The 12,734-nt window shown below is 35.4% G+C and overlaps 2 protein-coding genes across 2 annotated transcripts in view; both read left to right on the top strand.

Annotated features, from left to right (window-relative positions):
• Window positions 1–2,410: 2,410 nt before the first annotated feature.
• Window positions 2,411–4,752, top strand: LOC106669763 (UBX domain-containing protein 6-like). The gene has a single exon (XM_024227381.1). It carries the CDS (start codon window positions 3,617–3,619, stop codon window positions 4,631–4,633), a length of 1,017 nt encoding a protein of 338 aa, XP_024083149.1. The 5' UTR covers window positions 2,411–3,616; the 3' UTR covers window positions 4,634–4,752.
• A 6,762-nt stretch (window positions 4,753–11,514) lies between these two features.
• LOC106669883 (cardioactive peptide) overlaps window positions 11,515–12,734 on the top strand; it is a 28,213-nt gene continuing 26,993 nt past the window's right edge. The window contains exon 1 of the mRNA XM_014399716.2: window positions 11,515–12,449. Within this exon, the coding sequence (XP_014255202.1) occupies window positions 12,377–12,449 (73 nt within the window). The 5' untranslated portion in view covers window positions 11,515–12,376. The remainder of the gene's footprint in view (window positions 12,450–12,734) is intronic.

The raw sequence follows: 12,734 nt of genomic DNA, 5'->3' as shown, positions 1-12,734 counted from the left end.
CAATTATTTTACTTTGTGATTAACTTTTAATGATTGAAATTTGTTTAAAATTCGCCCTTTGGTTTAAAAAACCATCATGCAAAATTTGTTATTGTTGATAATAAAAATCAATACTAGTAATTATTACTAGCACACAAATAACAAATTTTCTGAATAGAAAAAATCGGATGAAATCTTTGACGTATTAATGTTTTGGTTTAGTCTCTGATGCTTCCTGAATATTAGACATGATTGCTTTGTTCTTGTTTTTTGTGCCTTTTTTCAATTAGAACTGAGTATATCTCTCAACAGAGTGGATTTCAGCCTGGAAAAAGCCCATGATTTTTTAATATTTGGTAGCATGGCCAAACACACCAGCCCCTGTACCTTCTTAAGTTCTAGATCCATCAGTGAACCAGCAAATGTAGCCATTCTCAACAGAGGGCCATTTCCCATTGTTTTTGGTCCCTAGGTCTATCTGGAAAATTTGAATAAAAACATCCTGTTCAGGTCATACTGGGGGCCATGAGTACTGGATGTTCACTCATTAGGCTGTTATTATCTCTCCATTTAAGTTTTAGTTGGAGGCTTCTCTTTTTAACCAACCTAACATTCACCAGTTTCAAGCTTAACAGGATAGAGTAGAGCAAACCAAACCTAGCAGCTTTTTTTTTCTTTTTAAAAAAAAGCTGATTTGTAAATATGTCGAGTTTGAACACAGGGCCACTGGATTCCAACTCAGAACCTTTACCTTACAATGCACATCATGTCAACGCCTTAACCATGTGGCCACCGACACATCTTACTCATAGAATTAATATTTAAAGTGTTTAACCTGGAGCTTATCTAATCACGTAATGCGGCATAAACTCCAGGAACTTGTGTATCAAAAGAATCATATATACTTTTTTTTTTATTGTGTATGGATCGGTGAAGTGAAATAGACTGGATAATTTATCTAAATTTGATGCATAATGATTGGTCCATGTCAATTTGGTATCAAGTATCATCCCTAACCAGTCCCAAATAATATCTAACATAGTTAACTTTTGGTTCATCTCCATGTGGAGTTAACAGTAAATACTCTATTTTTATCTTCAATGATTGATGTAATATGCATACATCTATTACAGTATTCTGTGCAGACCTGATATTGGCATGTAAGCAATAAAAGCTCGGCAATAAACAAATATTTTCCTTAAGGTCGGCATTTTTTTTTTTTTATCCAATAATGGACAAAGACAACAGGTGGTGAAAATGTGAAACACAAGGATGATAAGAAAAAAAATCGAACCACTGGTTCATCAACCCACAGATCTCAAGGAGAAATTTTGCAATTTGACAGAACCATCCAACCAGTTTCAATGTGAATAAATAAGGGCATGTTTCAAATAGAAAAGGGTTTTCATAACGTTTCTGGTGAAGGGGTTGGTGTCACTAAGCTCACTTTTCCTTTGAAAGTATTCAAAAGGAATTTGACCAAATGATTATCAATCTACTTGCTCTCAAAGGGGAATCGGATGAATTTAAATATGAAACGCGTTATTCGAATATAATCAACCTCTGAAAGACAATGGTCAATTGACAAAATGAAGAGCTCGTCCGTACAGGCAGAAATTGAAAGCCGTCCCCCCGCCAGCGTCGTTGGAGTCAACAAAGGTCAGGAACGTCTCGGGACAATTATTACATTATAAAATGTTACAATTTCGTTTTTGTGGCGTCTGTTGTTTCCAGGCGTTTCGCGTACCCGCTGAGTGACAGCCGTTTTCCATTACGTCCGACTGCGAACAGTCTTTAGGGCTAAACGGCCTGGCAATAAACCGGGCACGCATTTCTTTTTACTTGCCTTTCCAAATGTTTTCGTGTTGCGCTAGTTCATAGAACGTAAATACGCGACTCGGGGCAATTGAACGCCGGGTCGCTGTTGTTAAGAAATTATCAACTGAAAGTTCCTCACTGAAGATGGGGCAATGCCGAAAACGCGTTTGACTAACCAAAACCCACCATCAACTGAAATAATGTTAAGCCCGAGGCGTCCGGTTTCAAACTCTATTACTTTCTTGTAATGCTATTAAGCATATTCATATTGTGCTTATGTAACATGTTTTTATCAACTACAAAGCCTGTATCTATCTTCGATTCTTTTTAGACGAAAACACAAGAATTGCGTCATAGATAACATTAAAAGTACTTCATTATTAATAATTTGTTGAAGTCGTGAGTTGCATTCAAGAATGAGGAAGTTTAGAACCTTTTTCATTTTTTGCCGACTAAACTATCTCATCATCATGACCAGCAAATTATGAAACAACAGGTCACTAATAAACACACATTTCATTATTAACAAATTAAGTACAACTTTCACATTAATATCATTGTCAATTTTAAAATTATTTTGTTAAATGTAAATTTGTTAAACTTAGGCCCTGATGATGGCGTGATATACGTTGAAAGCTCGACAAGACTATAGTTTAGTTACTAGTTGGCCATCTGATCCTCTTCAACTTAATTATAAATTGTAGTTTGATCTAATCAATTATTACGCTTGTTTTGCTTATATTTTTCAATATTATTGCATAATAAAAGTTCTTACATTTGACTGCAGGCTATCTTGCTCTTCTTTGGAAAATACTATAGTCATGCAATATAGAACCATTCTGTAATTTTTTATCACATATTAGATGAAAAACTAAGAAGATTCATATTATTGAATAGACAAAAAACAGGAATAAATGTACAACTGCACAGACCTTCAAAGTCATGATTCAATACATTTCTGATCGGACTGCCAAAGTTGTCGAATAAACATATTTTAAAATCATATTATGATCAGGTTGACTTGATTGAATTGCTCTAAAAGTCGAGAGAAAAAATCAAGGATTGTTTCTTGACAAAATTGTTGGCGAATCAAGACCACGGAAGATCGGAGGACGAAGCCAAGTTTAACATAAGGTGGTACAAATTTACATATGTAATAATTTGTAACAATTATCATGGCTTGATTAATAACAAATACGAAAATTCCTTGTTCTCTCTCTCTCTTTCTCCCTTTTCTTTTAAAAATATGTGCGCCTTGGGAGCTGCGGTCGTCGACTGTGTTCACACAATTTTATGATGTCCGAGCCGCAAGAAACGAGATCCGCCTGGTCCCTGATACAACGGGCGAAGGAAAGGTTTGGATACTTGCGCGAGCTTGCCAGGGTACTTTTCGAAGTCCTGGCATACGCCAAAGTCCGGGGGATCGTCGACACTTCCTGCAGGCCGGTCCGCACGTTCGCCTACCTTAGGCCTTCGCCGCCGCACCTCGGCTACGAAATGCGAGAGCTGTCCGACCGGGCCAAAGACGAGTTCGACCAATTGACCTTCGTCTACCACCTGATGGCCAACTACACGTTCGCTCTTCCACCCGGCTATGTCATCAACTACCGCATATTCTGACTCTCCGAACAACATTTTCCGCAATTAACAATCTAATTAAGTACACTGTTTTAATACACTTTATTTTTGTTATAAATCGTTTTTCATTTATTTTTAAACATATGCTCCGATGTTCGTTATTAAAAACTCGAGGCTTTTTCTTCGAGTAAGAGTCGTTACGAGACCAACGCGAGAACGGTAATTGTGGAAGTACCGAGTGATGGGGTCCAGTTCTTCGGGCGCGGAGCAGATCGCCTATTCGGTAGACAGAAACACATCTGGAGATCTGGGGGTGTTGGCCTCAATCGGGGTGTCTTATCTCTGCCCCCAACTCGGACCCGAACTGCTATCCAGAGAGGAATGGACGGAAAAGATCGAATCTCACATCCTAAAACAAATGGAAAAAAACAGAATTGTCGGAACCAGCCTGATGATTCATTCGTATAATAACGAGGAGAATGCCACCCTCTGCGTCGAACTCCTTTGCACGTATTTGAACAACATTCTGGAACATCCGAATTCTGAAAAGTACAAGACTATATCTATGTCGAACAAGACTTTCTCAGAAAAGGTGAAACCTGTCAAAGGGGCGTTGGATTTTCTCCTGCTGGCCGGCTTCAAAACGAAGAATGTCAGAACCGCACGGTCGGTCGAGGAGTGTCTGGTGTTGGAGGGCAACGTCGACGCTGCCTATTTTGAAAATTTGATCAAAACGTTACGCTCAGTCCAGCCGATAAAATTGAATCTAGACAGGAACCCGTGCCTTTACAAAGCGAACGAAACCAAACCATTAGAGACGAACGACGATTTCTTCAAGCTGACCGTCGAAGAAGTCAAGACTGAACAGAAGAAGAGGACGGAGTCCGTCAAATCCGCGTCTAAACTGATGACTAAGGCGATGAGAGAAATGGAGCAGGAAAAGTCGCAGAAAACAGTAAAAATCTATGCTTATTCACTCATTCGCATCAGGTTTCCCGATGGCGTCTATCTTCAGGGAACATTCGAAGCAGAAGAACCGCTGGCTGAGGTCCGGCAATTCGTCTCGGATTGTCTCGCTGCTCAAGTGTCATTTGAACTGATGTCCTCTTTGGGTAAACCTTTCAGCCAAAATGATTATCAGACGCCCATCAAACATTTAAAAATGGTTCCAGCAGTGGTGCTCAACATCCATGTTAAACCCCCATTGAAAAAATTGATAATTAGAGAAGACTTGATTAAAAAAATGAAAAAACTCTAGAAACTGCTCATATGTTTTCGATTTGATCGTATGGGAGAAATATTTAAAACACGGTTATGCTATAATACTGAGTTAGTTTTAAGAAGCCAATCATAAATTTTAAAATGTTTTAAAGCTTAACATTCTTGAATTTCTAAAAGTTTCCAAACTTTCAACTTTTTTCTAAATTCATTGTGTGTATTTGCATTATTTTTACTGAAGTCTTTTACTCATTATTTATGTATTTATTGTAATTATATTTTAAATGGCAAATTCTTTGCGTTACCATGAACGCGCAATCAGAATATTTAATAATATTACAACATGTAATAATAAAGTAAACTTCAGTTATATATGTAAAGTAACTGGTCATACTCGACTATTTTTTACTGCTCTCAGTTGTTTTAACAATAATTAAAAATTAAATTTAATAAATAATACAATCAGCTCTTGCTAAAATTAGTAGCCCTCGTACATCGGATCAATAGCGAATAAATAATGATACATTCCCCCTTTCGAAAGAACTCCCACGATTCAGGTAAGGTTTCATAAAGTCATCAAATCAAATCTTCAATACTTCAGAATTAAAAAATCAAGCTATAAGAAGAAAGTATAATGTTAAAAAATTCATGATTTACTAGTTGGAATGTAATTAAGGATCACCCGGTAACAAAGAGAAAAATAATTTAAGGCTGAAATAATTAATTTTCTTTTTGTCACTATGTTTTTGTCAATTGAGATTTTTTAAGTTTGAAGAAATGCTGTCAACAAACAATTTGAATTTAAATGATAATAAAATATTGTAAATAATTACAATTATTTTAGTGGTGTTTTCTGAACTTATCGAGATATACTAAACATGCCCGATCGGCGTGTCGTGCGGAATTGTTGCACAGAGCGCCGTGTTTTTGAGACGAGAATTTTCCTCATAGTTAATACGAAAAACCAAATAGCTAATCTTTTATTGTTCAAAAAATTTCATTTCATTATTAAATTTTAACAGTTGAAATATTCTAATTACACAATATTAATAACACAAAATAACAAATCTGAACACATTGTCTCTTCTTATCTTGTTTATTTTACGAAAAATTGTTTGCCAAATATTTAATTCTGTCCTTAATATAAAAAATGCGTCGCATTTAGTATAGCTAACGGCGCATTAATAATACTGTACCATACATGTCTCAGTCCAAGACAAATGCTATCGTTCAGGCAAGGTTGTTTACAAGAATATCCAATCAAAACTTTAATAATTTCAGAATAAGAAAAAACACCCGAGAAGTTGGAGTATGTCGAAACTTATAATGAATTGCAGGTGACTTTTTAGTCTTACCAATTGACAAGTTGTTAATTGGATCGCCTTTTCATCGGCTACAACAATAAGTTAATTTTAAGGCCTAAATACCACGTAGAAAGTAAACATAACGGAATATTCTAATTTAAGAGCTTGGTCCGAATAAAATCCATTTCATAACGCAATTAACAATATACATAATAAAAGTTGTCTTTAAGAGATCAAAGAAACAAAAAGAAAAGAGCTCTCCATCAAAATCACGGAGCTTTTTTTTACAATTTTGTACGATTGGGCGAAAATGCATGCTTAGTATACAAAAACTGAGTAATTGTATTTTAACTGTTCATTGTTTTAATCAAATTAAATTATTTGTTGAGTGTTCTTTTAAAGTCATTTATTATTAAAAAGAAACTCGTTTGTCACCGTTATAACTGCGCATTGAAATGGCCCAATGCACTGGTGACCGTTTTACGTAAGGTGCATCAAGCTCTTAATTTCAATGTAACTGTGTCCATTTAATACATGAAAATTTACATTAATAAATTAAATTACTCTCAAATTATAAAAAAAATATACTGAATTAGAATTTCACAACTCGATTCGTAATATCGATAATAAAGCACTTTATCCTCCCCATAAATATGCATTATCGGACACTTACTTTTGGATCAAAAGCTCCATGTGTCTGTGTCCGGTGTGCAGAGTTGCTTGATGTGTCCCACCTTGGTTTTTTTTTTTTTTTTTTTGTGTGTGTAATAAGTGTAATAACTAATGAACGAATGCTAGATATTCTCTCTACTCGGTGGCGTTGTAATTTTTAATATTGTACACAGATTTTTATATTTGTTAACCGTGTAAATTATTAAAATTAGTTTCAAAAGTGTGATGAAGTTTTTATTTCTTTAAAATTCGCCTTATATTTTATATACAGTTATAATATTAAGACGGCTATCAATCAAATCAAGATAATTATAAAATCGGCATTTAATAAAATGATGACTGATGACAATGAATTTGATGTTACGACTAACGAGGGAAACATCAGGACCATAAGGCAGTCTGTGTCATCAGGAGAGGTGCATTTATTATTAGAAAGAATCGTAATAGTAATTTTTCTAATTCAGGGAGGCTTAACGACGGATTACCTGTTGGGTGTAGCAGATGAGTAGTCAAACCCGTTTACAAAGCTCTTATTTTATATTATTTTCAATTAAAGAGTCATGGGCCATGCCGGTAATTCAACCCCAGAACCATTAGCGCGGCAAATGAGAGTCGTTCGCAAAAGAATTTGAATATTGTGAATAGATTATTTGGAGGTCGTTAGATGCGGTCTGGTGTGACGCAGGTTTTAGAAAAACATTTTCTTTATCGTCCCAATGTTTCAATCTTTATTGAGCCCTGAAGATGATCTCATAATCATCAAGTAACGGTCACTAAACCCCACATGAATAGAAATGAGCAAAGGATAATAGCTTGGAAGTTTTAAAAATTTGAGTCCACCACATTACCTATGTTTTGTTGCTCTATTTTTTTTATCAATATGGTTTGAAATGATTCGGTGTGTTCTTTTACAGCCTCTTTTATAAAGTTATTCTAACAGTACGTTTATTTTTTACGCGCCCATTAGGCTTTTATGCTTTATGAAATAAATTTAATGCTCCTGCTGGATTACTGGATAGTGCGATTCAATTAAAAACTTGTTAAGTGATGAGACCAAAAGAAAATGCCATAATGTTATTTTTGCCAATTTATTGCTTAAGAAGAGGAATATCTTTATCACTATCGAAACGGACTGATATCACTTTTTCATAAAGCGTACCAAGCTCTTAAATTAGGATATTCCGTGATGTGGTGATGTTTAGTGGGAAACTAAATGCCCTGTCAGGAGTCCAACCAGAATCCTGGTTCGGTTGCGGTTGCCTCCCAGTAATTCTTTTGTAAGTTTTGCAGATGGTCTTTCTATGAATCTCTTGCCTCATACCTGTGGCATTATTCCAACAGCTTTTGGGCTCATTAAGGATCCATTTTAAGATGTATCCTCTTTCGTGACAGGCTGCTAAGCCGCAGTAGGGTTCTGGGCCCAGAGAGTCCATGTTGGCTCCCTTTTTGGCCAACATGTCAACCTTTTCGTTGACTCTATGCCCCGAGTCGGTAAAGGTACGACCTATTACTACCGTGGTCGATAAGTTCCTGAGTAAGGTTTTTTTTTAATTAAAAAAAGCATAGTTTGTTAAGAAAACCTATCAAGAGGTGTCCCAAAAGCACGGCGCTCAGTGAAACAGTTCTGCACGACACACGGCAGTAAATATCTAAAAACCGAATAATTGTATTATCGGATATGCTAAACATGCCTGATCAGCGTGTCGTGCGGAACTGTAGCACTGAGCGCCGTGCTTTTGGGTCAGCTTCTAAGTCAATACTAAAGCTCCAATAGCTATGGTTTTATTGTTGAACTATATTAAATGCGGCGCGTTTTGTTATATTAAAAACAGAATTACATATATACATATTTGGCAAACAATTTTTCTTATAATAAAACGAGCAATAAGAAAATATTTGTACATTTCTTATTTTGTGCTATTAATGTTATGTAATTAGAATACTTCAAGTGTTAAAATTATGAAAAAATTACATCAGGCGACAACTAGGAAGCGTACAAAGTAAAATGACACTGAGAATTATCAGAGGATAAAGAATCATATCATTTCACGCAGTTGTGACTCTAGCTGGAATAATACCTATAGACCTAAAAATACAGGAAAAGCTAAAAACTATGAAGTTAAGGTGGCGAGAGGGGGCCGCGGTGGCCGAGTGGTTAAGGCGTCAGACTCTCGGCTAGTAGATTCCGCTGTAGTGGGTTCGATCCCCACCGTCGTCTCTGGACTTTTTCTGACGCCTAAGGGGACCGGTGGCCGCAATTGAAAGAAATTGACACGGCACTCATCAATGGAAGGAGCGGGATCGGATCTCAGCGACCCTGAATTTGGTTCCAACCCCCTTCAAAAATTAGTTTCTTCGATGGAAGAACACTGGTACAACGGGAGCTCAAGTTCACATTTGTGTTGCGAGCCCTCCCGTAAAGTATGGAGACAGGGATAAAGTACAATAAGCTGTACAGCTCAGCTGCAGTGCTCAGGAGGGAACTCCTCCAGTCTCTGGTATCCATTGGAATAAAAAAAAATATATATATATAAAAAATTGGCGAGAAGTCTGACCTCGCCATTATACGAAATACAAAAGCCAGTAATCCCAGAAAACTGGACTCATCCAACTGAGGCAAAAATGTCACAATCGTAGACGAGTTAAAATTTGATTCCATAAATGAGAATTATGACTATGAAGTTTTCCCTGATAGTAGCAAAATTACCAACATGGTTGGATGCGCCTTCTTGATTACACAAATAAAAGCAATCGTGACAACTTCAAAGTATAGACTTGCAGCGTGGTGTTCCAACAACTCCTGGCCATTTTGAAAGCTTTAGAGTGGTTTCTAAAGAATGAAACGGGAGGGGCAAAAATAACGCTAATTCTTCATACGGAAGTGCAGTCTCCATCTCAATGATTCAAGACCACAAAAACGATCATAAATTAGTTGAATAAATCAGGAAAAAACTAAAAATATTGCGGCATGATTTCGGTTGGGATATTAAAATTTGTTTGGTCAAGGCACATGCTGGTGAAGTGGGGAACGGAATGGTAGATTTCACCGCAAAAGATGCAGCAAAGGATGAGGAAATACCCATATGTTTCTCTGAAGTTCCTGTAACCTACGTCACTAAGGAGGAGAACATAAAAAGTGGGAAGAAGAAAAAAATACCAATGATGCAAAAATAACAAAATGCTATTTTCCGACTATAACTTGATTATAAGCCTTTGTCTAGATGTAAAGCATTCCTTCACAATGGCCATGACAAACCATGGTAAAACTAGATCATATCTTGCAAGATTTAATATAATAAGTAATCCCGATGACATGATTACATGATAACAGATTGTTGCATATCCGACATAGAAAGATCTATTTTGGTACGATATTTGGTTCAAAATAATGAAACTAGGCCAATGAAGGAAGAAAAACTGATTTCGGTATACCAGCAGTTCTTGAAATTTATGAACTCAATAAATATTGAAAAACTATAAAGAAATAAATAATTCGATATGTTTGGCCAAATGTTTTATTGTTTATATTAAATTGATAAGTGATAGTTAATCTACAGTTACTATATAATATTTTTTTATTTACACAAATTGTTATTTATTTACGTTATTAATAGTACGTTATTCTTTTAATTTATTAACCAATTTTGATAAGTAAAATGAACCATGTACAGCAAAACTGTATTCTATTACATTAGGAACTTGTGTAATTCTAATGCCTGTTGTCTGATAAAGGGAGCAAGCAGAAAAAAAGTTATTTTTAAAAAAGAATTAAAATTTAATAACGAAATTAAATAATGAAGAATAAAAGATGAGCTATTGAATTTTTAGTATTGATTATGAAGGCAATTCACAAGCTGTCCCAAAAACACGGCGCTCAGTGCAACAATTCCGCACGACACGCCGATCGGGCAGGTTTAGTATATCTTGATAAGGTTGGAAGACACATCCCACTAAAATTGTTATAAGTTGTGCAATATTTTATTAATATTTAAATTCTAATTATTTTTGACTGCATTTCTTCAAATCTAAAAAAATTCTTAATTTAGGAGTTACAGCAATAAAATTAATTGTTTCCGCTTAAAGTGATTTTCTTTGATATCCTATGTATCTCGGGTGATCTTTACTTTTCCATTTTTTTAAAAATTAAATACCAATTAGTAAACCCGGTTTGTATTGTATTAAATTTATTTATAGTTTCTGCTTATAGCTAGTTATTAAAATAGTGCAGTTTCATAATTTTTTATTGGTGAAGTCTAATTTCACAAGTAGCTCTGCGGAAATGTTGGAAAATTTGCAAAGGTCTGCAATATTTATTGGCTTATTTCAGTTGATTTCTCATTGGAACTTTTTGATAATTATCAGGTATCAATTGTCTTTAAAAGAAAAATCTACTTGTTATAGTGATATACATGAAAACAGCTTTTTTAATTTTTGTTTACCTTCGGGCTTGACCGGTACTATTCTGCCTCCAAAAAATAATCACCCAATCGCCAAAAAAAAAAAAATTTAATCGTTCTCTCCATCACATATATAAATATGCATAAAGAGTGTTGTTTTTGTTGTTTTTTTTGTTGTTGTGTTGTTGTTTTTGTGTCGTGTAAGGAAAGATGCAATTTCCTCTTACTCGCTGGCAAGCTGAGATAAAATACAAAAATGTTTGGAGAGATTATTGTGCTAGAGGATTTTGAGGTGTGATATGATCAAAGAGTTGATTTATTATGATAAGACGAAAGAGAAAGTGATATAGTATTGTAAACAACAGCAAAAGCTTAACCGATAATTCGAAACATCGATCCGCCTAGCTGCCTCCGGCTTCATGCTTATACAACTTTTAAAAATTCCACATACACCTATACGAAATATACTTAATAAAGAATATGTCGGTATAAAATAAAGCGTACATTTGTGAAAAATTTGAATTATCATTAAAACAAATTGAAACACGTGTTTTATGTGTGAATAAATATAAACAATGTCTTTCTTCGAGAAAACAAGTAGTGCTCGTAAATTTAAGTGTTTTGTTTAATAATCGTAATACATCTACTTCACATCAGGAAACCATGGGAGAGATGAGTGTGAAATTCGGTTTGGCGCTGAAATCGTGCATGGAAGAAGTCATAAAACGTTTGTGCATGCTGAGATCTTTTTTTCAGACTTGCTGGAAGGTCCTGCCGCACATCAGCAACACGGGTTTCGTCGACCTCTCCTGCAAGCAGATCGGCAGTTCTACCACTAATGACACGACAAAAATGTCGTCGAAAGCGAAAGAGGAACTGGTCCGAGTGGTCCATATGTACAAGAGTCGGGTGAGGTACTCTCTGAACGTCCCGTTCACTTTCGGCGGTTGCGATTACTTTCTACTGTGAGAAAAAGACAAATTGTAAAAACAAATCAGTGACTCTCACTATTACAAGTTTCTGATTGTGAAAAAAACCTCGACATACAAAAAAGATTTTTACACAGGCGTTTCGTTAAAAAAACATTTTTTTATTAACTGTTTTATTTTACATGTCATTTGTGTTCGACAATTGTGCTGTTATTTTTAAAACAAAATAAATAACTCAAACCCGAAGCTAGCCCTTTTTTAAAATTACTAATGCATGTGCATGAATTTACGTTAAGCCTTACGCGTCCGCCCCACTCGGCCCTTTTCCCTAAACTTCGTGAGTCCGCCCCTCAACTCTTGACCACCTCCCCAAAAACTTCTTTTTTTTACTGTACTCCGACCAACCCTCTTCTTCAGAATCTTGCCCTTTTGACGTGTTCCATCTTAATTTTCGACGGCACTTCGCTTCATAGCTGTTTGGATGAGTCTGGATCGGAAAACTACTATTTGCAAAGCTTTCCTTCTTCGGTCAACCGGCCTCGACCAGAGCGCAGGTATGTTTCACTTATTTCTTTTATCGAAAAGGTAAGAACTTTTATTTCCTTTCCCCATTTCTCTCTTAAAGTTGTTCTTTTTTTCGCATTTAAAATAATTTCCATTTTGTTTCCCTTTTCGCGTTACTTTTATTTATTTATTTTTCTTCCCTTGTTTTATTGCGTGCAAACACAATGTAAAAAAATAACATATATATATAACATATATAAAATATATATAATATATGTTTAATATATATATATATATATGTATATATTACGGAAAACAAAGATTTTTTTAATATT

The sequence above is a fragment of the Cimex lectularius genome, unplaced genomic scaffold, assembly GCF_000648675.2.
Source record: "Cimex lectularius strain Harlan isolate CLEC.00 unplaced genomic scaffold, Clec_2.1 scaffold156, whole genome shotgun sequence".
Classification (NCBI taxonomy): Eukaryota; Metazoa; Arthropoda; class Insecta; order Hemiptera; family Cimicidae; genus Cimex; species Cimex lectularius.
The sequence above is the reverse complement of the archived record's forward strand: the minus strand, read 5'-3'. Positions and strand labels throughout refer to the sequence as shown.